Source organism: Stigmatopora argus, chromosome 17 (genome assembly GCF_051989625.1).
Source record: "Stigmatopora argus isolate UIUO_Sarg chromosome 17, RoL_Sarg_1.0, whole genome shotgun sequence".
NCBI classification, from domain to species: Eukaryota; Metazoa; Chordata; class Actinopteri; order Syngnathiformes; family Syngnathidae; genus Stigmatopora; species Stigmatopora argus.
In genome coordinates, this window is record NC_135403.1 from 1,407,061 (window position 1) to 1,434,689 (window position 27,629).

The 27,629-nt window shown below is 45.6% G+C and overlaps 1 protein-coding gene and 1 long non-coding RNA gene across 2 annotated transcripts in view; one reads left to right on the forward strand and one right to left on the reverse strand.

Moving 5' to 3' along the window:
- Positions 1-23,708, forward strand: part of LOC144091824 (uncharacterized) — a 46,435-nt gene extending 22,727 nt beyond the window's left edge. The window contains exons 2-4 of the long non-coding RNA XR_013305882.1: positions 10,543-10,714; positions 21,435-21,506; positions 21,591-23,708. This is a non-coding gene — a long non-coding RNA (uncharacterized LOC144091824). The remainder of the gene's footprint in view (positions 1-10,542; positions 10,715-21,434; positions 21,507-21,590) is intronic.
- Positions 1-27,629, reverse strand: part of LOC144091819 (fibrinogen C domain-containing protein 1-like) — a 45,186-nt gene that overhangs the window by 7,309 nt on the left and 10,248 nt on the right. Inside the window, exons 2-7 of the mRNA XM_077624471.1 lie at positions 25,866-25,978; positions 15,495-15,840; positions 7,362-7,479; positions 7,144-7,280; positions 4,950-5,046; positions 3,075-3,254 (exon numbers count right to left, since the gene is read on the reverse strand). Coding sequence (XP_077480597.1) covers positions 3,075-3,254; positions 4,950-5,046; positions 7,144-7,280; positions 7,362-7,479; positions 15,495-15,840; positions 25,866-25,978 — 991 coding nt within the window. The remainder of the gene's footprint in view (positions 1-3,074; positions 3,255-4,949; positions 5,047-7,143; positions 7,281-7,361; positions 7,480-15,494; positions 15,841-25,865; positions 25,979-27,629) is intronic.

Here is a 27,629-nt window from a genome sequence, read left to right on the forward strand (position 1 = left end):
GTCTGGTGATCATTGACACAGTTACCAAGTGGGTTGAGATATGCCCATCCAAGAAAGCTGAAGAGAAAGGCGAAACATTCTCTCACTCAGTGGTTATGCAAAATGTTCCAAGAAAGAACGGTGATAAATGCAAATGATCTGCCAACATCTTCTCTGCCTCCCACACAGAAGGTCCTGTCCCCAGGCGACCTGGAAAGTGCTGGTCATCTCCACGTTGGGACAGGACCTCACCGTGTGATTTTGACCGCTAACTTCACCAAGTTGGCCACCACTGTCAAAGCTGATGAACGAGTGTTGGAGCTCACGACCATGATCCAGTGTGGGGCTCGGATGTCCCCCTCGAACACAAACACTGTTCAGTCTCCTCCAAAATCCTGATGGCTCTGTTCCCCTAGTACTCGTCAAGGAACAGCAAAGAACACACTACGTCTGGAAACCATTGACTCCAGATTCCAGGCCTATGTCAACGCATCAGTCCGACTACAACAAGGCCGAGAAGTCCAAATTACTACCGTCAAAATCGAAGGAAGAGACACCTGGATACATCAGTCCCACTGTGGACAAGTACAAGAATGAAGTGGTTGGTCATCGTCACCACCGCTCTATGTTCCACCACATGGGGGGACCTGCCAGGCCCTTGGTGCACTCCCGCTGGAGAAGAGTGCCCCACTAGCTGGTTCCGGAGGCGGTCAGGGGCCCTCCAGATCTGCAGCCCGTCGACCAGGATGCCCATCGTCGTGCAGGTCCCGTTGATCACCCAACAGCTTGCTCACTTGGGGATACAGGGGACTGACTACAAGACATCCGGTTCCACAACAAGGATGGCTTGACTGGTTCCTCTCGGGCTCATGGACACCGACTCTTTTGAAAGCCCTAGTACCGTTCGTAACTGTTATTGCTCTCATGCTTGTTATCCTAACCTGTTGTTTGCCCTGCTTCTCAGCTTTGATCAAACGTACCATTGATGCCACAGTCGAACGTACCATGCTTGTCGGTTTGATTTGTCGGTCTAAACTTCAGTTCGAAGTGATTTGTGAAGAATTTTGTTCAAAAGTAGCGTCACTAACAAACAAGGTTTCAATATTTTTTATACTCACAAACAGGAAGGAATTGTAAGATATGCTGACTCACTATTTGCAATTGCTTGTTAGTATTGCATCAGTTTGGTGTGAGTAATGAAAAATGTCGAGTTCATGTTAAGACATCGTCGCGGCGAATAGGCTGTGCGTTCGCAGCCGTTCGACTTCTCCCCATCCTGTAGTCTGGTAATAAACTTATCTCCTTGAAATTGTTCTCCCTCTTTCTTAACCTGCTCCTGAAGTTGTTTTACAGATCTGTCACGCCCAAACCTACATTTCTCAGGCCACTTCATCTAGCTCTTCCGAGAGGATCCCAATGTGTTTCCAAGCCAGGCCGGAGACCCAGTCTCCCTACCATTACCTAGGTCAACCTCCACCCACTGAGACGTGCCCAGAACACCTAAAAAAGCTGAGCCACTAATCTGGGTTCTCTTGATGCGGAAGAGAAGTGACTCTACCCTGACTAAGCTTCTCACCCTATACTTGAGAAAGACACACTATGGAAACTAGTTTTGGCTGCTTCTATTCTGGATTTTGTTGTGGAACAGAACCAGCGACATTGCACAGCCTTGGTGGAGTACAATGTTCACTGTAAAAGGATCCACTACATTGACCAAACTGACATTGGCTATACTGGTTTAACCTGTATCAGGGTTTTCATTCTCTCAGAGCACCTCCCACAAGACTCGTCGGGTGATAGGTTTGATCACTTTCAAGTTCACAAAACACGTGAACTGGTTGGGCACACTCCGATGATCCCCTGAGAACCCTTTTGAGGGTTTAGAGCTGATCCACTGTTCTGCGGCTGGGCCCAAAACCACATTGTTGGTCCTAAATTTGAGTTTCCACTTCTCCACAAACTCTCTTCTTTAGTACTCCTGAATAGACCTTCCCAGGTAGGTGTGTGGTCCACCTATAATTGGAAAACACCACCCTGGTTTGTCCCCGATGTCCATGCGATGTTTCAGAGGTGTGTCAACCAAGACAACCCCACAACAGGATTGCTGCCATAAAAGGCAACAACTACATTACGGCTGCAGCTCCAGTCAGCCGCCCCGTAATAGAGATGAAGAACATGGTCCATTCTGACTCAATGTTCTCCGTCTCTCCCTGGACATGGGTGAAGCCTTGTCAGAGAGAGAAGTTGAAACTCCTTCTGACCAGTGACTCCGCCAGGCGTCCGCAAAAGACTCTCATCAAACGTTTGAGTCTGCCAGGTCAGACGAGAAGCCCCTCCCACCATTTTGACTACTAAATTGCTATTATTGTGCTACTATATGAAGTTATTCATCGTTTGAGTATTCTTTTTAACAAATACTTTAAGCTTGTTTTCGATTGATTTATTTGGGCGACTATTTTGACTTTAACTTGTGTAAAGTTATTTGCAAAGCCTAGTCTTAGCGAGTACAATATTTGGCGAAACTACTGATGATTAATTTTTGGTTACCTTACTCTACTGAATACAATGTTTTAAGAAATACATTTTAAGCAGTTACTCTGTACCTAATTATTCTTTATACCAATTACCAATTTGCTTGTACTTTTGATTTTTTTTTACTACTTTTACTGGTACTGAAGTAATACTATTTTGAAGTAATGCTACTTTTTATTTACTTATATTGGAATGAAGTAAAGTGAATCAGTAATAAATAAAATGAAATAAATCAGAGATGACGAACAAGTCATTTAGTACTTGAGTATTTTTTCAAGCCTATTTAGTAAATCTTTTTTTTTGGTTACTCTACTGATTGCATTGTTTTAAAAATAAATCTGACATTAAAAGCAGTTACACAGTGCTTGAGTATCCTTTTTAATGAATACTTTTTACTTTTCTTTAATGCATTTTTGGGATGACTACTTGTACTTTAGTAATGTACTTAAAGTAATGCTACTCTTATTTGAGTACAAATTTTGGCTACTCTCACCACCACTGCCTGTGGATACACAAACTAAAAATCTACCCGTAGCCAGGTTCCGATTTTCGGGTTGGAGTACCTGCGGTTCCCGAGTAGTGGGCCACATCCAGGGGATACCCATCCTCCTCAGGATTTACCGAATCGCGGCCAACAGAGAATTCGGCGTAATGGGCGAAGGCCGTGGCGTTTTCAAAGTCGGCCATGTCGATTCGCAACTCGTAACTGCCCGAGCGTGTCAGGGCGTAGATCCGCTGCAGGCCTGAAATAAGCACATGCACCGTTATGCTCGTGTGGCATCTGTAGAACAAACGCAAAGGAAGCTATACAATGGTCACATGAAGTCATTGTTGATATTTTGTTCACTTCCTCCACATTGTGGGGCATTCCACGGTCACTTCCTTTTGATTTAAATACATGTTTGGGTCACTTACCGTTTATTGGTCACATCCTGTAAATTTAGGCCACACAGTGGTCACTTCCTGTTGATTTTGGGTCACTTTTTGTATTATTTTTGGCCTGTTCTGAGGTCACTTCTAAAACATTTGTATCACTTTCTCTTGATTGTTAGGCGTTTCTCGTTCTTTCTCCCTTATTGGTCACTTCCTGTTCATTTTGTGGTGTTTGCACATTTTGGGACATTCCACGGTTCGTTCCAGTACAATAATAATTTTGTGTTGATTTTAAGACATTTCTCTTCATTGCGCTTTATATGAAGTAATATCATTTTGAAGTAACGTTATTGTTAAAGTGTGCAATTGTTGGCCACACCACTAATTACATTGTTTCAAGAATGAATGCGACATTCTGAACTGGTACTCAGTTCTTGAGTAGTCTTTTCTTTCATTCATTTTTTTTAACTTCACTCATCCTTGTCAGAGTTGCTGGGTGCTAGACCCCATCTCAGCAGACTTCGGGTTGTAGTTGGACTACACCCTAGAAAAGTTGCCAGTCAGTCGTAGGGCACATATAGAGACAAGCAACCTGTTGCATTCTCAATCACACTGCCACCAAGTGGGAATCAATCACACGCTGCCCACACTGAAGTCAGGCGAAAGAACCAATGCTTGCCTTAGTCTTATCTCAAATGTTTTTTACTTGTACTACTTGAACGAAGCAATATAAACCAATAATATAAAAAGTGAAATAAGTGTTTTTTTTTAGTTTGGAATTTTTTCTCACAGTTTCATGCTTATTCTAATTTTCAGCATTTTCAGTTTTGATAGAATGTTTTACATTTTAACAGTTTTTACGTATTCAATGGTTTTCTGACTTTACCTCAGTTTTTTTCACATTGATTTCAGGCCTGTAATTTTTTGTTGGTCCAACTGGGAATGAATGTGGCCAAATAAAATAATGGAGATATTTTGTATGTGTTTTTTGTATTTTGATGAAACAGTACATCTGTGGCAAAAACTATAGATTTTTGTGCGTCTTCATTTCCTGCCTTTTTTTGTAAATTATGTAATGTCTCATCTCATTTTCTGAACCGCTTTATCTTCAATTAGGGTCGCGAGAATTATGTAATGTTTAATTACAATTATGTGAAGATTAATAGGATATAAGTTGTAGGGAAAAACTATGTTTTGAAATTTGAAATGTTTTACCTATGGAAATTAATGAGTCTCATGAAACACAGAGAATAATTGAACATCAGTGATATAGTGCAATGATGCAATGTTTCTTTTGCCTGACTTTGGTGCGGGGAGTCTGGGTTCGATTTCCACTCAGGGGCAATGTGAGTGGTTGTCCATCTCTCTCTGTGCCCTGCGCCTGACTGACGACCAGTCTAGGGTGTAGTCTGCCTTTCGCCTGAAGAGTGTTGGGTTAGGCTCCAGCAACCCACGCATAGGCGAGCATAGGCGGTATGGAGAATGAATGAATAAATGAATGATATAGTGTCACTTGGTATTAGTTTTGGGTATTTTGTACAAGTTTGAGTGTGTGCCTTTCAGACCAAGCCAGTGCTCTCCTGTGGTTTTTCCAAAGCCATCTCGATATGCGTCCCAACCACGAAAGAAATTGACGGAGCCGTCTTGTCTTCTCTGGATCACCTGTTGGCACACACACACGCACACACTCACTGTTGTCTAAAAGCCAATTTTGTCAACTGATTTGAGACCAATGTCTCAAATCAAATCAATGAGACCAATGTCTCAAATCAAATCAATGAGACCAATGTCTCAAATCAAATCAATGAGACCAACTTTTTGGGGGGCATATATGAAAATAAATAAATAATAATGATTATGCAAATGCATTAAAACATTCATTGAGTTTCCGTACTGCTGATCCTCATGCAGATCGCGGGGCATTAAATCAATAATTATTTTAATTGTTTTGTATTGTTTAATTTGTAATAAAGTGTTATAATTATATGTGGCCTGGTGTACGAGTGGTTAGCGCGTCAGCCTCACAGTTCTGGGGTTCAGAGTTCGATCCCAGGACGGTACTCACTGTGTGGACTTTGCATGTTCTCCCTGGGCTTGTGTGGGTTTTCTCCGGGTACTCCGGTTTCCTCCAACATTACTAAAACATGCTTGTTAGGCTGGTCTGACACATTGACCCAAGGTATGGGTGTGAGTGTGTATAGTCTCCTTGTGCCCTGAAATTGGCTGGCTAACGATTCAGGGTGTCCCCCGCCTGGTGCCCATAGTTAGCTGGGATAGGCTACAGCACAACCGCAACCTTTGAAAAAAATAAGCGGTATGGAAGATAGATGTATGAATATTCTTGATTAACCCATTTTACCGCAGTGGCAACATATGTTGCCAAAATCACTGTCCTTTTTTGCTCACAATAAAAAAAACAGTTCTGGGGTCCTGGGTTCAAATCCAGGTCGGTCCACCTGTGTGGAGTTTGTAAGTTCTCCCCGGGCCTGCATGGGTTTCCTCCAGGTACTCTGGTTTTCTCCCACATTACAAAAACACGCATGGTAGGCTGATTGGACACTCTAAATTGCCCTTAGGTATGGGTGTGAGTTCAGATGGTTGTCCGTCTTCCTGTGCCCTGCGATCGGCTGGCCACCAATTCAAGGTGTCCCCCGTCAGTCAGCTGGGATAGGCTCCAGCACCCCCCGTGACCCTAATGAGGATGAAGCAGTTCGGAAAATGAGATGAGAGACATGGCATCATTTGCCTCTGCTCCTTCTGGTTGAAGACATGACAAATCCAATTCTTCCTGGAAATAGATAAATTTCCTTACATATTACCGCCAAATATATGTATAATCATTCAAACTAGTCTCTAAAGTAGGTCTACTTCCCATAAAACTTCTGCAAGCGGCAACAAATGTTGCCAGTAGGTACATAGAGTGACTAATTGAAACAAAACACCGTCTGCAAGATTGCTCCGATTTTTTTTCCTTTCCAAAAATTTAGAATTCTATACAATGTCTCATTTTAGGTCTATTCAGAATTCGATAATTTGTCTTACCGCTTATCCTCACAGGGGTCACCGGGGTGATGGAGCCTATTCTAGACAATTATGGACACTGCGTAATTGGTGGCCAGTCAATCACAGGATACAAGGAGACGGCAACTATTCACGTTCACACTCGTAACTATGGGTAATTTGGTGTGGCCAACCAGCCTCGTATGCATGTTTTGGGGATGTGGGAGGAAACCAGGATACACAAAACTGTGGGACGCAAACTCGGGGAGAACTGAGATCTGTGAGGCCAAGGCACTAAGCACTCGGACACCAGGCCGCCTATTTAGAATAGTATTGGGTAATATCTGCATATCTTGAAAAAATAACGTATATTGGCCAGTTCTTATATCGGCCGCTAAATATAATTCTAATATATTGTAATAATAATAATAATAATCGGACATGGGCTTTGTCATCATCATTGACTCGACAAAAGCCTAATTTTCATCATACTCAGCTGCGTATGACGAAAATTGTCCCAATATATCGCCCAGACAATATATCGGTGAACTGATATAAGATATAATCGCCCAGACAATATATTGGTGAACTGATAAGATATAATCACCCAAACATTGAACATAACAGTTACTCTATCGGCTATATTCTGGCTGATCTTAAAAAAAGTCAATGTATAAACTTAACATATCTAAAGGTCGACTAATATAACGGCTGGCCGACTTTTTTTTTTCAGTGTGTTGCTCAGTCACAAGTACGTACGGTCCAGCCTCCTGCATCAGTGCTCAAGTCACAGTAAACCATGAAGCCAGCGGGCTCGTGAATGGGAAAGATGGAGTAGATGCCATCTTGAGAATTTCCTGCTTCCAGGACCTCACTGCAGTCTTTTGGCACCAGAGCTGAAGGGATTAGATGCAATTTAAACAGCAAAGATTGGTCAACAAAGGTCGCTAGTGGTTTTTATTTTCTAACTGCTCTACCTTTGTGTTTGTCCGGGCGAAGTCTGCTTTGGCTCTCGGAATCCCTCCGTAGGCTAGATAGAGAATCGGTCAACACCGCATTTAGCTTGAGGACCATCGCATGCTCATCAGACACCATCTGCATACAAAGTTTAGGTTTGTTTAAAATATTGGACAATCTTTTTAGATTGTTTTGTTATTTAATTGTGGGGATTCTTTGTTAGACATAATTCAGTTCCCATTCATTTTCAATGGTAAAAAGTCAAAGTAAAGTCAAAAGCCTTTATTGTCATTATACAACAACTGCGTATAACGAAATTAGTGGTCCTACTCCACAAAGTGCATGTTTTTCCAATAAAAACATAAAAGAGTAAATTAAAAAAGTCATGATCGAGCAAGATGATAGAAAGAAAACTTGGAATATTCTAAAATAGTACACATTCTAAAATATTGCACATTGTTATTGCACCCCCTGAAGTTATTGCACAGAAGCGATTGTGTGTCGAGCTAATGTAAGTTCAGAGCCCTAATGGCTCTGGGAAAAAAAACTGTCCCTAAGTCTATTTCTCCATGTTTTGTGAGACATGTAGCCTCTGCCAGAGGGCAGCAGGTGGAACAGCTTGTGACCTGGGTGGTAAGGGTCCCTGACAATGTTCACGGCTCTGCTGAGTAGTGAGGGCTGGCAATGTCATCCAGTGAGGGCAGAGAGCAGCCGATGATCTGTGCGGTATTGATCACTCTGCATGGCTTTTCTGTCTGCTGCCGTGCTTCCAGCGTACCACACTGTAATGCAGTATGCCAGGATGCTCTCCACAGTGGCTCCATAGAAGGTTACCAGAAGCTTAGTGTCCAAGTAGTTCCTCCTGATTACTCCCAGGAAATGTCAAGTAGGCTTGTCCGATTATTATTATTATTATTATTATTATTATTATGGGCCTTCTTCAACACTGCCGTGGTGTTGGTAGACCAGGGGAGCTTGTCCATGACGTGGACCCCCAGGACTTTGAAGGACCGGACCCTCTCTACGCATACTCCATTTATGAAGAGTGGGGCCAGATCTATGTTTGCAAAAGTCCAGGATTATTTCTTTTGTTTTCGTGGTGTTTAGTGAGGTTGTTCACCAAACACCACGAAGACAGTTCGTTGACCTCATCCCTGTAGGCAGACTCATCCCCCATGAGATGAGTCTGACCACAGTGGTGTCATTGGCGAATTTGATGATGGAGTTAGAGTGTTGGGTTGGTGTACAGTCGTATGTCTACAGGAAGTACAGAAGAGGACTCAGTACACAGCTTTGAGGGGAGCCAGTGCTCAGTGTAATGGAGGAAGAGGTGGGGACCAAGTCTAACAGTTTGTGGGCGGTTGGTTAAGAAGTTCTTCATCCAGCAGCAGATGGAAGAGGATAGTCCAAGGTGGGACAATTAGTCAGTCAGAATGTCCGGTATTATAATGTTGTACATTAGCGGAAGAGAGGTGGGGATCAAGTCTAACAGTTTGTGGATGGTTGATTAAGAAATTCTTAATCGAGCAGCAGATGGAAGAGGATAGACCAAGGTGGGAGAGTTTTTCAGCCAGAATTATGGTGTTGAAGCCTGAGCTATAATCAATGAAAAGCATCCTCACATAGTTCCACTGGTGCTCCAGGTGGCTCAGTGCTGTGTGTAGAGCTACAGCGACGGCATCCTCAGAGGACCTGTTTGCTCTATAAGCCAACTTGTGAGGGTCAACTGAGGGAGGGATTGTGTCCTTGATGTGGCAGGCGACCAACTTTTCAAAGCACTTCATGATCACAGGCGTAAGTGCAACAGGTCTGTAATCATTCAGGTTGTCAATGATTGGCTTTTTATGGACAGGGATAATGGTGGCAGATTTCAGGCAGGAGGGGATGATGGATTGTTGCAACGGACAGTTGAAAATCTTTGTGGAAAGCCCCAGTCCGGGAGAATAGGGGAAAGGAATGTTTTTTTGACTTTTAAGTTGTTACAAGCATTCTAGGAATAACAAGGGCATTTATTCACGGCCAAACACACGCAGAACAGTACGTGACAGAAGAAAAAAGTAGTTATAACAGTAAGTACTGTAATGAAATTGTAAATCCAGGAATCCTACTCCAGAAAACTTACACCAGCATAGAAAACATTGAGATTAATCTTTGAATTAAGACTCTCAGCAAATCATTTTTAATATATATTTCCCTAAAATAATGGGAAATTATTTAAAATTAAAATATTGTTCTTATTGGCACACATCACTAGAAGAAGTAAGTGTGTTCCATGGCATTTTCAGGTATTGTTCTCTAAGCCCTCTAGTCTGACTTTTAGTAAGTCTTCTAGTGTTGTTTTTTCTCAGTGTCAGGCACGTAGAAAGAGTGTGTATGTGTACATATATAAGAATATTGAATAAAAAATATAAAACATTGGCAGCACATTGTACTACGTACTTGTATTTAGAAATATGTCCAGCGGGGGGCCGTACATTTTGAGCGAGGCTCGGTTTTTGGGAACGACCCGAAGAAGATCGCATTTTAAAGAAGAAGAGTGCAATGCGTTGATCTTTTTCGAGACTGTGATAACTTTGCACTTTATATAACTGTTAAAATATCCAAAACAGCAATATACGGCGGAGCCAAGTTTCACACGTGTGTAACTCTTTTTATTGCCACACTCAGAACTACCAAAACATCACAACATCCTGGTAACGCTGTATTACACAATGGTCACTAGGTGGCGGTGGTTAAACACACTTGAGGCAACTAATCAGTTATAGTATCAATATATTACACTCCTCCCCCTTTAACTATGAAGTTCCTATTAAGACTTAACACTTAACTTCAAAAATTATCTTTGCCTCATTATTTTTTTAAATAACTTTACTTCTCAAATTTTAACTTAATTATTACTGCTAACACAACCATTAGACCCAATATTTCAGTCTTTGACATTCCAATCTCAGGAACTCTTTTTCACATTCTTGTATGAACAGGAACTCTTTCACATTCTTGTATGAACAGGAACTCTTTTATTTTAGGAACAACGTTCCTCACAACTGACCGATCACAAATTTAGTCGCTTCGGAGGTGCTCTATCTCTAACTGGGTACCTGCGCCCAAACACCTCTGGGGAACTGACTGCTCGGTTGTCAGGTGTAACTGTCTTGTCACGGGCCACTGAGCCTGGTGAAGATGTTACATGTGTCTCTTCAGGTGAGTACGGGCTACCATCTACTGCTCCAGGTGTGCCTTTCCCCCCACATCTGCATGAACCACCACAGGGTAGCTGCTCCTCCGGAAGCTCCAATGTCTCTGGTCTGGGCGGTTGGTTGTACAGCAGATGATCAATGTGGATCGAGCGTCGGCTCACACCATTCCATACCAGGTAGGTGACTGGTCCGAGTCTCTTTTCCACTGTTCCCTTTGTCCACCTCTCCTATCCTCCATGGAAATTCCGAATCAGGACTGAGTCACCCTCAGACAGATGTCTCAGCTTGGAGGCGGTTTTATCATGATAGTGTTTCTGCTTCCGTTGTTTTGCTTCCACCACTCGAGCGAGATCTGGTTTCAGTAAGCTGAACCTGGTCCTGATTTGATGTTTGAGAAACAGTTCAACTGGTGCACATCCTGTAACACTGTGCGGTGTACTCCTGTATGCCATCAGGAAGTTAGCTAGCCTGTGCTGCATTTTATTGTGACATTTTGTTTCTTCTCCTCGAGCACTTATTTCAGCAGTGATGCTTTCACTGTCTGAACTGCTCGTTCTGCAGCTCCATTGGAAGCGGGATGGTACGCTGGTACCAAAATCTGTTTTATTCCGTTGCTCAGCAGGAATGTCTTGTACTCCTGCGAAGTGAATTGAGGACCGTTGTCAGAAACAATCTCCTCAGGAAGACCGTAGGAAGAAAAGATGTTCCCCAACACCTCAATCATTTTGGCTGCTGTGGTTGTTGCCATGGTAATGACCTCAAGCCATTTTGAATGACTGTCCACTAATACTAAAAAGTGTTGTTGGTCTTTCTCTGCAAAGTCAATATGTATTCGCTGCCAAACTCTAGTCGGCCATTACCAGAAGTGTAGAGGTGCGGCTGCAGGTAGTTTCCTCACACTCTGACAGGCTTCACATTGTTGTACTGTATGTTCTATTTCACTGTCCAGCTGTGGCCACCACAAGTAGTTCCTGGCCAAGGCTTTCATCCTGCATCCTCCAGGGTGTCCTTGGTGAAGATCATGCAGTAGTCGCTCTCGGTGTGCTGGTGGAATGATAACTCGAATTCCCCACAATATGCAACCTTGTTCCACAGACAGTTCATTTTTCCTGAAAAAGTATGGTTTCAGTCTCTCATCCTTGTTATGACTTGGCCATCCAGACCGAGTCAGCTCCAGTACTTTACATAGCACTGGGTCCTTGAGAGCTGTGCGATCTCTGTAGCCTGCAGGGGAAGCTCATCCACTACTGAGAAATAGAAGATGCAGTTTTCCTCCGCTGTGTTATCCTTTTCCTTCCCCAGCAGTCTAGATAACGCATCTGCGTTGGCATTTCCTGCTGACGTTCTGTACTCTATACTGTAGTCATAAGCCATCAGTCTCAGCGCCCAGCGCTGCATTCGCAGAGCAGCTAAAGTGGGAATTTCAGACTTGGGTCCCAAAATAGCAAGAAGGGGCTTGTGGCCAGTTAATAAACTGAACTTGCGGCCATATAAATATTTATGAAATTTGGTCAAGCCAAAAATTATGGCCAAAGCCTCTTTCTCTATCTGACTGTATTTGCTTTCTGCCTCTGTCAATGTACGCGACGCAAATGCGATCGGTTTCTCATCCCCATTTTCCATTAAGTGAGACATGACCGCCCGATTCCATAAGGGGATGCATCTGCAGCTAATCTCAGGGGTTTCTTGGTGTCACAGTGAACTACTACTGAGCTTTTTACTAACTGTTCTTTTGCATCTTTGAATGCTGCTGAACATTTAGGAGTCCATTTCCAATCAACTTCCTTCTTCAGCAATTGATGTAGCGGCTGCAGCACCGGCGACAGGTCTTTCATGAACCGACCATAATAGTTTAATAGTCCTAGAAAAGACCGTAGCTCTGTGACGTTTATAGGCTGGGGTGCATTAACGATGGCTGCAACTTTTGTCTCAGTGGGGTGCAGTCACTCCTTATCTATCAGATGCCCCCGGTATTCTACTTTCTCCTGCATGAAGTCACATTTTGCTCTTTTCACTCTCACCCCGTTGCTCTCCAGGTGGCTCAGTACCTCCTCCAGATTCCTCAGGTCTTCAGCTCTTGTTTTTCCCTTGACCAATATGTCGTCCAAAAATTCTATAATTCTGACGGGAACACGGTGGCATGCTCCTCCCCGAGATGCTGGGGAGACTGGCGTTCCAGCTGCCTGCCAGGCCACGGCGTCTGCTCGGAGGCGGTGACGTGCGCCGCGGCGGCGGGGGAGGTGGAGGCGGGACGGAGAAAGCTCCAACGGTCGAGCATGGCAGGATGACGAAGGACATCACGTGTCATGGCGTGACTACAACAACCATTTCGAGCAGTGGCGCAGTGACAGCAGCCATCTTGGTACATGGCAGAATGACGGCTGCCTATTCCAGACGGGGCTGGATGATGGCGACCACTTTGAAGCTGGGCAAAATAATGTCGCCCTTTGAGACCCAGCGTGACAATGTGGGAAATTTTAAAGGGGTGGGAAGAGGAGGACCGCCAATTGCAGGTACCTCGCTCCTCGGCGTGAGGGTCCGACAGTACTTTCCTATATTAAAAAATGTATGGATACTGTCACTGTTAATAAACGTTTCCAGGTTTTTCCTAACCAAAAACCCTGGATGACCAGTGAGACACAGGCACTCATTAAATGCCGTAACACCGCCAGGGGACAAGTTACAATACAGAGCTGCCAGAGCAGACCTGAAGAGAGGCATTAAAAAGGCCAAGGCAGCATATACAAGGAAAATTGAGGAGCACTTCACAGAAAATAACCCAAAGAAAATGTGGCAGGGAATAGGAGACATTAGCATTTACAATGACAATAATAAGATGTCTGGTAACACATATGCCTCAGTAGCAACTGAACCGTTTCTTTGCCCGCTTTGAGACTGACAAATCGGATTCAGTCTCAACACATCCACCACCTTGCAGCAGTACACTGAAGCTTCAGGAACATGAAGTGAGGCAGGTAATGTGGATTGTGAACACCAAGAAGGCTGCTGGCCCTGAAGGAGTACCTGGGAAGGTGCTCAAAGCCTGTGCTGACCAGCTGACTGGGGTTTTCACAAATATTTTCATATGTTCCCTGCAACAATCCATCATCCCATCCTGGCTGAAATCTGCCACCATTATCCCTGTCCCTAAAAAGCCAACCATTGACAGCCTGAATGACTACAGGCCTGTTGCACTTTGGCCTGTGCCCTTGAAGTGCTTTGAAAAGTTGGTCGCCCGCCACATCAGGGATACAATCCTTCCCTCAGTTGACCCTCACCAGTTTACTTATAGAGCAAACAGGTCCACAGAGGACGCCATCGCTGTAGCTCTACACACAGATCTGAGCCACCTGGAGCACCAAGGGAACTATGTGAGGATGCTTTTCTTTGACAATAGCTAAGCCTTCAACACTATAATAACGGACATTCTGGTTGACAAACTCTCCCACCTTGTACTATCCTCTTCCATCTGCTGCTGGATTAAGAACTTCTTAACCAACCGTCCACAAACTGTTAGACTTGGTCCCCACATCTCTTCCTCCATTACACTGAGCACTGGCTCCCCTCAAGGTTGTGTACTGAGTCCTCTTCTATACTCCCTGTAGACCAGGGATGGCCAAACCGGTCCTCGAGGGCCGCTGTGGGTGCAGGTTTTTGTTCCAACCGATCCAGCACAGACATTTTGACCAATGAGATTTCTGAAGAAAACAAGAAGCACCTGACTGCAATCCACTGATTGCACTTGTAGGACACCCGATTGGTGAAAAGGTGTCATCTTGATGGGTTGGAATGAAAACCCGCACCCACTGCGGCCCTTTGTGGAATAGTTTGGACACCCCTGCTGTAGACATACGACTGTACGCCGACCCACCACTCTAACTCCATCATCAAATTTGCCGATGACACCACTGTGGCCAGGCTCATCTCAGGGGGATGAGTCTGCCTACAGAGATGAGGTCAACGAACTGTCTTCGTGGTGTTTGGTGAACAATCTCACACTAAACACCACAACAACTAAAGAAATAATCCTGGACTTTCGCAAATGCAACACAGATCTGGCCCGACTCCTCATAAATGTAGTACGCGTAGACAGGATCCAGTCCTTCAAATTCCTGGGGGTCCACGTCACGGACAAGCTCTCCTGGTCTACCAACACCATGGCAGTGGTGAAGAAGGCACAGAAGCGACATCATTTCCTGAGGGTACTCAGGAGGAACAACTTGCACACTAAGCTTCTGGTAACTTTCTATAGAGCCACTGTGGAGAGCATCATGGCATACTGCATTACAGTGTGGTACGCACGGCAGCAGATAGAAAAGCCATGCAGAGATTGATTAACACCGCCCAGAAGATCGTCGGCTGCTCTCTGCCCTCACTGGATGACATTGCCAGGCCTCGCTACCTCAGCAGAGCTGTGAACATTGTTAGGGACCCATACGACCCTGGTCACAACCTGTTCCAGCTGCTGCCCTCTGGCAGACGCTACAGGTCTCACAAAACACGGACAAATAGACTTAGGGAAAGTTTTTTCCCAGAGCCATTAGAGCTCTGAATTCGCATTAGCACGACGCACAATCTCTCCTGTGCAATAACTTCAGGATGCGCAATAACAATGTGCAATATTTTAAAATTTACCTAGCCCGGACTTGTTTTTTTTAGATCTTTATATTACTTATTTAGGTTTTTACTGGGAAAACGCACTTTATGGAGTAGCACTGCCAATTTCGTTATACGCAGCTGTGTATAATGACAATAAAGGCTAAACTTTGTTTTTGACTTAACTCCATATTTAGAAGTTCTTTCTAAACTGATTGTATGTGTCCGTCTGTCTTCCAAAAAACAGCTAGCACAGAAAATGAGCAGGCGGTGTCGAGTATGAGGTCAAAAAAGAGCAAATGCCAATAGAAATGTGACATTTTGCAATAAATGTGAATATGAAGATCAGTTTGCTTTCACCTGAGCGACCCGCTTATGCTGGTTCTGCAAGCTTTCCAGTCTCTGCTCCAGAATTGCTTGTCCACTCTTGAGGGCATGTGTTTCGTGTCTGAAGTCTCCCACCGCGGAGTCCCCCGCCAATACGTGCCCATGTACCATCTCCTTCCAGTCTTCGGCATTGCGTGTGCTCACCGCTCGCAACAGCGAGTTCTGCAGTGCCTCCCACTGCTCCAAGTGGCGGGTGGGGTCCGGACAGTTGGGGTCAAGAAAGATGCTGATGGCTTCGCCTTCGCTCGCCTGTGACACCGTCACCAATGCGCCTGACTCTTTGGGATTGGTTGAGATGACAGGAGATGTCCAGGAGCCTCTGAAAAGTATGGTTCCCAACAATGTTTCTAATTTTTAAGTACCATTAACATAATTTCCAATTCAAGAAACTCTGTGTATCAATGGTCACAAAAGTTTTTACTAGAACTCAACTCTCTTACCTAGTTTGACAAAAACACCCTGATTTATTTTCAGTGGGCCCATTCAATTCTAATAGGGGGATGAAAAATGACCCAATTTCAACAACAAAGCCCTTATATGTACAGGAAATGACAGGTGCAGGAGGTAAACCAGAAAAAATAATGCATTTTTTTTTAGAAATTGCAAAAAAAAAATCTTGGGAAAATAGTTAAAACACTCAAAATGTGGAAACATTTGAGTTGATGTTATAAAATGCTGAAAGAACAGCAACAAATCTGAAAAAATGCAAAACTCCTTAAAACATAAAAACAAACAAAATACAATACAAATACAAACAAAACTACAGGGATAAATTCATTCATTCCTTTGTCTGCTGAACCATCCTTGAGAGGTTTGCCATTTGTTGCTGCAGCCTATTCCAGCCGACTTTGGGAGAAAGGCAGACTACACCCGAGACTGGTCGCCAGTCAGCCGTAGGGCACACAGAGAGACAGACGAACATTCCAGGCGGTGCGGCCCGACCCAATGCTGGAAAGGAATTTTAGACTTGATACAAAATAAAATGTCTGGTTTCCTTTCTAAATAAAGCACTATTGTCAATGAAGATCGGAAAGTCTGCCCATATTTTCTATTACCCCAAAGTCCTGAGTTCGGCGAAAGCCCAGAGTTTGGTGAAAGCTCAGGGTTTGGCAAAAGCTTTGAGTTCGGCGAAAATTTTGAGGGGAGCAAAATACTGTTCAGAAGCTTGAGAACGAGTTTTTGAGTTGGGACCTACACAGTCAAGTACAACCGTCATCATTGATAGCTCAGCATTGACTCCCGTAGCGTTAATACTCGAAGCACCCAACTCTTAGCTAAGTGCAATACAGCTGACTACTGAATACCTACTTTATTCTGTAGCATGATTCCACGTAACAGTCTCAATTACACGGACATTGACAAAAAGACATAACAATAGTCTAATTGTAGCGGACCGTCTGCATGGGTGCACACACTCTCCGTGCAGAACAAAGACTATGAGACTCCATTGGGCGCAGTCATAGGCTCTCTTTATTGTAGCGTGCACATCACAACGAAAAAGTCCCTAAAATTTCCGTGGTCTCGTGTCTTTTCCCTGTGCTTGCGCATGTTATCAGCCTGTGACACCAAATTGCAACGTTACAGGTGTCCCCCCGCATACCAAAAGAAATACAAACTACAGCCCTCAACAGAGCAACCACAATAGATGTTTTACACTTTTTATTTGTTCTAATTCACCACCTACTCACAAATTAACAAATAGCAAGATATTATGATCTTGGAGCTAAGTTGTCCAGGGCCTTGTGCCCCTGGTAGGGTCACCCATGGCAAACTGGTCTGAGGTGAGGGACAGGATGAAGAATGGCTCAGAAGACCTCTTATGATGAGCAACATTATTGGACGACGTCTTCCTTCCCTCGCCCGGAGGCGGGTTAGCGGGGCCCTGTTGACCTCGACTCGGGATGTTGTGAATCGGAGGGGCGCGACGGTGAGCGCCTGGTGAGCCTACACTCATGGGGCCCGGCCGGGCACAGCCCGAAGAGACAAGCTGGGTTCCCCCTGACATGGGCTCATCACCTGTGAGAGAGGCCAGAGAGGTCAGGTGTGTCGAAAGCTGGGCGGCAGAGGAGAGATCCTGGTTCACGGTCGATTGGTCGCCGGTCTTTTGGTCGCCGATCTTTTGGTCGCCCGGAAGGTAAGTGATAATTACCATTTAAATCGTTGCTCAAATTCCCTAAATACAAACTGTGAATTACTATTAAGTCAAACTTAATGCCCTAGTAATTATTAGGCTAAAGAAAAGCTCCAAATTTCCCGGACTTTTATTGTTTTTAGTTGGAGAACTTGTTAAGACCCTGACTGACGTAGCTTCTTAAAGGGACAACGCATGTACATACAAACTCTTATACACTGACACGCCGGCTCAGTGAAACTGCTCATGGCCATTGTTTGCTTTTATTGATGTGTAGACCGTGTTGTTTTACCTTGTTTTATCGCCGGTCTTTTGGTCGTCTGTCTTTTGGTCGCCCCGACCGCGACAACGGGCGACCAAAAGACCGCAACCAAAAGACAGGCGACCAAAAGTCCGGCGACCAATCGACCGCACACGGAGATCCTTGGCGGTCCGATCCTCGGCTCCAGAAACTGGCTCTTGGGACGTGGAATGTCACCTCTCTGGTTGGGAGTGCGTGAGGTCGAGAAATTCCGGATTGATGTAGTCGAGCTCACCTCTACATAGCTTGGGTTCTGGTACCACTACTCTTGAGGGAGGTTGGACACTTCCACTCTGGAGTTGCTCACGGTGAGAGGTGTCGAGCAGGTGTGGGCATACTTGTTGCCCCCTGGCTCGGTGCCTGTATGTTGGGGTTTACCCCGGTGGACAAAAGGGTAGCATCCCTCTGTCTTCGGGTGGGGCGACGGGACCTAACTGTTGTTTGTGCGTATGCATCAAACAGCAGTTCAGGGGAGACAATAGTTGGAACCTTCACGAGGTGTCTCCCGAGAGGCCGCCCGTCGCGGCCTGCGAATCCAACAAAACCACCCAGAGCTGCCACCCAGGCACGTGGCGCCCTACGTTTTTCATCCAGCCGGAGATATTCGCACTGCCCCACACCTCCGGCTACCCCCTGGATGAACTAATCCGCGTTCCAGTGGCAGCTCTAGCGCTGCTGAGGGTAATCCTCAGGCGCCTGAGGTGACCCAACAACAACAACAGCAGTTCAGTGCTGGTCCTTTGCGGGACTCCCTCCTTCTGCTGGGGGTCTTCAATGCTCATGTGCGCAATGACAGCGACACCTGGAGGGGAGTGATTGGGAATAATGGCCCCCTGATCAGAACGCGAGTGGTGTTCTATTGCTGGATTACTGCGCTCGTCCTGGATTGACAATAATGAACACCATGTTCAAGCATAAGGGTGTCCATATGTGCACTTTGCACCAGGACACCCTAGGCCGCAGTTCAATGATCGACTTTGTGTTCGTGTCATCGGACCTGCGGCTGCATGTCTTGGGCACTCGGGTAAAGAGAGGGGCGGAGCTGTCACCCGATCACCACCTGGTGGTGAGTTGGCTCCTATGCAGCCCGGGAGACCCAAACGTTTTGTAAGGGTCTGCTGGGAACGCCTGGCGGAGTACCCTGTCAGGAGTTTCAATTCCCACCTCCGACCGAGTTTCTCCCATGTCCGGGAAGAGGCGGGGGACATTGAGTCCAAGTGGACCATGTTCTGCACTTCTATTCCTGAGGGGGCATTCCGGAGCTGCGGTCGCAAGGTGGTCAGTGCCTGTCGTGGCGGCAATCCCAATCTCACCGGTGGTGAGGGATGCCGTCAATCTGAAAAAGGAGTCCAGCTGACGGGTACTGGGTGGTTAAGCGGCACCCGGCTCTGGTCGTCTCCGAGGCAAAAACCCGGGCATGGGAGGAGTTCGGTGAGGCCGTGGAAAACAACTTCTGGGTGGCTTCAAGGAAATTTTGGTCCACCATCCGGCGTCTAAGAAGGGGGAGCAGTGCACCAGTGTATAGTGAGAATGGGGCGCTGTTGACCTCGACTCAGGATGTTGTGAATTGGTGGGCCGAATACTTTGAAGACCTCCTCAATTCCACCGACACACCTTCCCATGAGGAAGCAGAGCCGGGGGACTCTGGGGCGGACTCTTATCTCTGGGGTTGAAGTCCCCAAGGTGGTTAAAAAGCTCCTCGGTGGCGAGGCCCCAGGGGTGGATGAGATTTGCCCGTAGTTTCAAAAGGCTCTGGATGTTGTAGGGCTGTCTTGGTTGACACGCCTCTGCAACATCGCGTGGACATCGGGGACAGTGCCTCAGGATTGGCAGACCGGGGTGGTGGTCCGGTCCCTTTATGACCGGTGTTAGTCTGGTCTGTGTAGCCGGCAGTAAGTCGGATCCGTTTCCAGTGGTGGTTGGACTCTACCTGGGCTGCCCTATGTCACCGATTCTGTTAATCACTTTTATAGACAGAATATCTAGGCGCAGCCGTGGCATTGAGGGGTTCCGGTTTGGTGGCCTCAGTATTGCATCCCTGCTTTTTGCTGATGATGTGGTTTTGTTGGCTTCATCATGCCGTGATCTCCAACTCTTGCTGGAACGATTCGCAACAGAGTGTGAAGCGGTCGGGATGAGAATCAGGACCTCCAAATCTGAGACCATGGTCCTCAGTTGGAAAAAGGTGGCATGCCTTCGCTGGGTAAGAGATCAGGTCCTTCCCCAGGTGGAAGAGTTTAAGTACCTTGGGTCTTCTTCACGGGTGAGGTAAGAATGGAACGGGAGATCGATAGGCAGATCGGTGCAGTGTCTGCAGTGATGCAGACTCTGGACCGGTCCGTCGTGGTGAAGAAGGAGCTGAGGAAAAAGGCGAGGCTCTCTACTTCCCAGTCGATCTATGTTCCTACCCTCATCTATGGTCATGAACTGTGGATCGTGACTGAAAGAACGAGATCCCGGATACAAGCGGCTGAAATGACTGCAGGCTATCCGGACTCGCTCATAGAGATAAGGTAAGAAGCTCAGTCATCCGGGAGGGGCTAGGAGTAGAGTCGCTGCTCCTCCGGATCGAGATGAGCCATATGAGTTGGCTCGGGCATCTGACCAGGATGCCCTCCGGACGCCTCCCACGGGAGGTGTTCCAGGCCACGTGTCCGACCTCTGACACGCTGGGCAGACTAAGTCTCCCGGCTGGCCCGGGAACGCCTTCGGATACTCCCAGAAGAGCTGGATGAAGTGGCTGGGCAAAGGGAAGTCTGGGCCTCCCTGCTAAAGCTGCTGCCCCCGCGACCTGACTTCAGCTAAAGTGGGAGAAGATAAGAGATGAGGGCACACCGATTTAAAGGGTGCTGTCTCAGTTGCGGGTGCAATTTCTGTTTTTTGCCCATACACAAGTTGCTTCGGCTCAATGGGCACAACACATAGTAGTGTTAGTGTAGCTGGAAGGCTGCCACATGTTTTCCTTTTGGGCAGAGGCCATTGATTGGTCAATATATCTGGATGTAAGAAAAAACATACCTGTCAAATTTGAGGTACGAGCATATGAAACGGCCTGGTGGCTGAGTCCGCGAGAGGCTGCTTATGATAACAGCGCACTGTCTTTCTCGCCGCATTTCCCTCGCGTAAAGATATCTACGAGCAATGGGTGTAGAGGTTGCATTTTTTTAGTTGAGAACTGAAAAACACACGCTCCGTCTGTCTATACTGAATAATGTCACAATTTAGAGTTGAATATCAAAACCACTAGATAGGCCTGTTACTTTGTGAGTAGGTGGTGAAATTAGAACCAATAAAAATATGCTTTTCCATTGTATTATCCTGTTTTTTGTTGTTTTTTTCAGAGGGTGGGAAAGAATTCATCTGAATTTGGTTCATTTCTATTTGAAAAGTTGATTTGAGATACGAGTAAATCGACATAAGAGCTCCGTCTCGGAATGCATTTAGCTCGTATCTCAAGTAATTACTGTATTACATGTTGTAGGAATTTGAAGAAATTTGCTGTTTGGGGCTGTCCAGGTGGAAAGTTTCTGAATAGGACGATTGGCCGACCAAAGTAGGATTAATTTTCTATGCTTTGAGCTTTCTTTCCTCCTCTGGTTAGTTTTGATCAAATAACAACTTTTGATTGTGTGTACAGGAACGCCACTCAATGCTGGGGTAGGGCGCGCGGAAAAGGTGCCTGGACACTGAGTTTGCAAAAGCAGTCGAGCCATCGCGTCTCGTCTCCTGATAGAACAATCGGGAATTTGGCTCCAGCCACTGGCCCAAAATTCCTACCCCTGCAAGTCTGTATAAGAGAGGGCCTAGTACAGCTTTCACACCTCCTTGTACCCTGCGATCGGCTAGCCACCAATTCATGGTGTCCCCCGCCTCTGGCCTAATAAAGTGGTTCAGAAAATGAATGAATGAATAATAGCCTGGCATGTAGAAGTTAGTGTTGCCTCAAAAGGACTCAAAGAATTGGCTTCACAATTAAAAGAACAGTCTGATGTTGACTCTGTAATCTCTGTTTCAAAATTGTTGCCTGCAGTTGTTCTCGGGCCCCTGAGTGGGGGCACTGTTGAATTGCCAAGACGAGCTGGCCATAGGAAACAACTACGTTTGGAAAGTTTCTTCTAAACTGAAACACGCCCACTAATATTCAAATTAATGCCCACTTTTGTCTGCTGAAAAGCATATACAGTGGTACCTCGTCACTCGTCATACGACCGCTCGTCATACAAAATTCTCGTCTTATGGCGGAAATTTCGATCGAATAATTCGCCAGTCATGCGATCAAAATTTCGTGATGCGACCAAGCCAGGTCTTTTTTGCATATCTTTCGTGTATAACAATATTTACGAGCACGGAACGATTAATTCAGACGAGTTTCTCCTAAGAACAGGAAACGCACAACGCGCATGCGCGGGCAAAAAGAGGGCTTTCTGGGTAATGAAGTATACTCGTGCACACAACACCCATAGGCAATGGCAACCTTTCTCAGAATAAAACTTCATTACCCACAATCAATACGTGGGTAAGCTCAACTATTGTGTTTCCTGTTATTCTTTCTAGGGAAAGAAGCTCCCGCGATCGTTCTTTAAAGACTATTTCTCGTTGGCAAGTGGTCGTGCGTTATTCTATTGTGAGGACATTTGTGTGCATCATTTTGGGAATATTTTGAAGGCAATACAACAGCAAACAGTCCATCGATAGCGAACGTGAGGGTGGAGGCGTGGCAAACCGCCAACCCGGAAAACGAAGGTAACAAAAGATTACAACAAAATTAGAATTCAGTTTTGTGTAAAGTTACATTAAACATATGTTTGAGTGTCTGTATATATTAATCCAAGTTAATTTAAATTTGTTTGTTCTGTTTACGAGTGCGTTGTCGTCCAATATCCTGTTTTTGGTGTTTTTTCAGAGGGCTGGAACGAATTAATTTGTTTTCCATTCATTTCAATGGAAAACGTCCGCTCGAGTTACGAGAATCTCGTCATACGAGCTCAGTTCCGGAACGGATTAAGCTCGTATCTCGAGGTACCACTGTATAAACTGGTGTCAGATATCAAAGATGTGTCACTCTTGCAATAAAGTCCTGCTGATTTATTAAAACAGACCCTGGGAATTTCAGTCTGTGTTTTGTTTCTCCGTTTGTCTTCCAAACCCTCCAGAACAGAAAACGAGAACACAGCTTTGTAGGTATGAGGCCAAGAGACAACGCTAACAGTTTCTGACCTCACCGTCCCCAAAGATGGACTTAGACCTTCAATGGGTTTGTTTTGTTGAGTGGAAATTATTCCTTTACCTTTTTGGTTCACTTGCTTTCTATGGCCTTATGTATGATGAGTGGTTAGCACGTCGGCAACCCAATTCTGAGATCGATGGTTCAATCCCAGGTGGGTTCTGACCTTCCTTTGTCGAGTTTACATATTCTCCCACTGAGTGTGTGGGTTTCCTCCGGGTACTCCGGTTTTTTTCCACCGTGTGCGGTCGATTGGTCGCCGGTCTTTTGGTCACCGGCCTTTTGGTCGCGGTCTTTAGGTCGACCGGAAGTTTGGTCGTCTTCTTTTGGGTCGCCGGTCTTTTTTGTCGCTGGTCTTTTTTGTCGTCGGTCTTTTGGTCGCCTGATCGGCTGCTGCCATCTACTGTCAATTTATTAAATAGCAGATGGTGTTTTTATTGAAGCAGTCCAATGAACCTTCATTCTCTCTGGGAGAACTTGCAATGTTGAAATACTTTAGATTAGATGGTCATTTTTATCAAACAAATAAAAGTATTAGTATACTTTTAGTTAGACAGTATTTAGATCGTTTCAACAGTATTTAGGCTCTAAATACTGTTGAAACGATCTAAATATCTAATATCAAAATATCAATAAGAGCACTCATTTAACACATCGTCTGCTGCCATCGACTGTCATAGGCATCCAATGAACTTTCGTTCTCTCTGGGAGAAATAAGAGCACTCATTTAACACATCAGCTGCTGCCATCGACTGTCATAGGCGTCCAATGAACCTTCATTCTCTCTGGGAGAATGAATGGGAGAATCTCTCTTAAGGTAGAAAAAATGGTTAAGAATGCACAGAAAAGTGTTCCAAAAGCGGAGTAATAGTTTTTAAAACAGCATTTATTGATTAAATACAAATACTGGAGCTTTTCAGACAGTAATTGGGGGTGATTTTCCCGGGGGAAAGACAGCTATAAACCTCGGCGCGACCAAATGCGACGACCATTTGCGATAGGGCCTAAATTTCACTAAAACGGGGTAAAATACGCACTTATTGATGAAATACAAATACTGGAGCTTATCAGACATGACTACCAGGCTCTGGGGGTGATTTTCCCGGGGGAAAGACAGCGATAAACGTCGGCGCGACCAAATGCGACGATATGCGACCATTCGCAAAAGTGCCAAAAATGCACTAAAATGCGGTAAAATCAGCACTTAGTGACGAAATACAAATACTGGAGCTAAAATGACAGTCGATTGCAGCAGCTGATGTGTTAAATGAGTGCTCTTATTTCTCCCAGAGAGAATGAAGGTTCATTGGACGCCTATGACAGTCGATGGCAGCAGCCGATGTGTTAAATGTGTGCTCTTATTGATATTTTGATATTAGATATTTAGATCGTTTCAACAGTATTTAGATCGTTTCAACAGTATTTAGATCGTTTCAACAGTATTTACATCGTTTCAACAGTATTTAGAGTCTAAATACTGTTGAAACGATCTAAATACTGTCTAACTAAAAGTATACAAATACTTTTATTTGTTTGATAAAAATGACCATCTAATCTAAAGTATTTCAACATTACAATTTCTCCCAGAGAGAATGAAGGTTCATTGGACTGCTTCAATAAAAACACCATCTGCTATTTAATAAATTGACAGTAGATGGCAGCAGCCGATCAGGCGACCAAAAGACCGGCGACAAAAAAGACCGGCGACCCAAAAGACGACGACCAAACTTCCGGGCGACCTAAAGACCGCGACCAAAAGACCGGTGACCAAAAGACCGGTGACCAATCAACCGTGTACCCTTTCCACATCCCAAAAACATGCATGGTAGGCTGGGTGAACACCGGGTTTGAGTGTGAGCGAGAATGGTTGTTTATTGCCTAGTGCCTTGTGATTGGCTGGTCACCACTTAAGACTGTCCCACACCTGGTGGCTATAGTTTGCTGGGATAGGCTTCAGCAAATCCAGTCACTCCTGCAAAAAAGCCCTGCTGATTTATGAAAACGGACCCTGGGAATCTCAGTCTGTGAATTGTGTCTTCGTCTGTCTTTCAAAGCCTCCAGAAAAGAAAACGAGTAAGCAGCATTGTAGGTACGGGGCAAAGAGACTACGCTAACAGTTTATGACCTCGCTGTACCCAAGCATCGACTTGGACCTAAAATGGGTTGGTTTTGTTGGGTAGGAATTATTCCTTTACCTTTTTTGTTCACTTGCTTTCTGTGGCCTGATGTGTGATGAGTGGTTAGCACGTCGGCCTTACAGTTCTGAGATTAATGGTTCAATCCCAGGTGGGTTCTGACCTTCCTGTGTCGAGTTTACATCTTCTCCATAGGCCTGTGTGGGTTTTCTCCAGGTACTCTGGTTTCCTCCCACATCCAAAAACATGCATGGTAGGCCAGGTATGAGTGTGAGCGAGAATGGCTGTGCATCTCCTAATATCCTGTGATTGGCTGGTCAACACTTAAGGCTGTCTCTTGCCTGATGGCCATAGTTGGCTGGGATTGGCTCCAGCATGCCCAGGGACCACTGAGGATAAGTGGTACGGAAAATTAATGAATGTTTTTTGTGAAAGCAGTGGGTGGTGATGGTCCTCCCTGACGCCAAACAAATTTGCACATTTTGCACAAAAGAAAAAGATGCACTTTGTTTTCAGATAAGAAATTATGAAAAACTAAAATGTTTTCAAGTACCTGTTGACAAAGGGCAGCGGATAGTTGTTGATGTAGAGGATGACGACCATCGCTGTGACAACCGCTACCATGGAGACCACCAGGATCAACCACAAAAACAACCTGCAGCATTTCTGGACACAGAAAGGAAGACGTTTGTGTGACCGTTCGATGCCTACTTCATAGTCTGTGTTACAATTGTGGGTGGAGGTCCCCGAAGCAGGCAAATGCACACAAGCCGGACGTGGAGCTTTCTGTTTATTTAGAGTGTGTGTTGGAAATGGCCAGGCAAAGGTACAAGAGGAGAAGCGTAGTGGCATCGTCTTGCGTAGCGTGGAAGTCGATAGTCAAGAGGTCCGTAGAGGGGTCCAAAGCAAAGGTACGAGATGCGTGGTCGAGATCGTGGTCATGGTCCATGGTCGTGAGCGTGGTCAAGGTCCTGGGAACAAACAAGAGGTCGGAGATCAGGTGAGGCAGACAAGGAGGTAGCCCGAGAAGGTACTTAACAGTGAACTGATTAAGACGATCCAGCGACGTGGTCATGTTCTGGTTGGCTTGAATAGTCCTTGATGTCTGATGAGCCGCTCCTCACATTGCTTAACCGATCAGATGCTGGACTTGTGATTGGGTGACAGGAGTAAACATCCACTGTCTTGGCGCAACGCAACCAGGTGTGGGTGACTACTCGGTGGCAGGTCAGACCTGAGGTGTGGGCCCATTCCAGCACCCTGATCGCACTGAACTCGGAACATAAAGATTCCTCTGTGTACCTTGTCTGGGGTCAGGCTCTGCTCCTTGGGCACTCCGGACCTCAGTCTCCAGGTCAGTCCTCATAGTTGCTACTAAACATGAGGGCGGCAAGATTGTCGTGGGCCCCTCCTCAGAGTCCATGCATTGGAAGATACGGGATAGACCACCCGGTTTGCCGTTTCTAGAGCCCAGGACATAAGACAAGGTAAAATTGAATCTGAAGAAAAACGGCCCACCTGGCTTGGCGAGGATTCAGCCTCCGCGCTGACTTGATAGATTCCAAGTTCTTGTGGTCAGTCCAGACCACAAATGGACGATTTGTCCCTTCAAGTTGTGACGCCATTCCTCTTAGCTTCACTGCGAGCAATTCATGGTCCCCAATGGTATAATTGCGCTCAGTCAGCCTACGGTTAAAAAAAGGCGCATGGGGTGCACCTTTCCATCCCCCCGGTCTGCGCTGAGAGAGGACAGCACTGACCCCTACTTCGGAAGCGTCGACTTCCACAATAAATTGTAGTTTAGGGTCTGGGTGAGTGAGAATGAGGTCCGAATTGAGGTCCCCGAAAGTGGCCTCCGCTGCTTCTGTCCAAAAGAATGGGAACTTTGTGGATGTCGGTGCTGTGAGGGGGCGGCAATACAGCTATAGACCCTGATAAATCACCTATAGAAGTTTGCAAACCCCAAAAAGCGCTGCTACTCCTTTGTTCCCCTGGGTCTGGGTCACCGAGCAACAGCCGCCACCTTTGTAGGGTCCATCCTCAGCTCCCCGTCGGCAAACACGAACACAAGAAAAGTGGTCGTCTGCGGAACATGGAACTCACTTCTTGGCATTCAAGTACAGGCGGTTCTCCAAGAGGCATTGCGATTCCTGTCACACATGCTGCTTGGGCTCCCTAAGTGTGTGAAAAAATTAAAATGTCGTCCAGATATACAATGACAAATTGGTCCAACATATCTCAAAGGACATAGATTATGAGGCCCTGGAACACTGCTGGTGCATTGCAGAGGCCAAAGGGGATCGCCAGGTACTCAAAA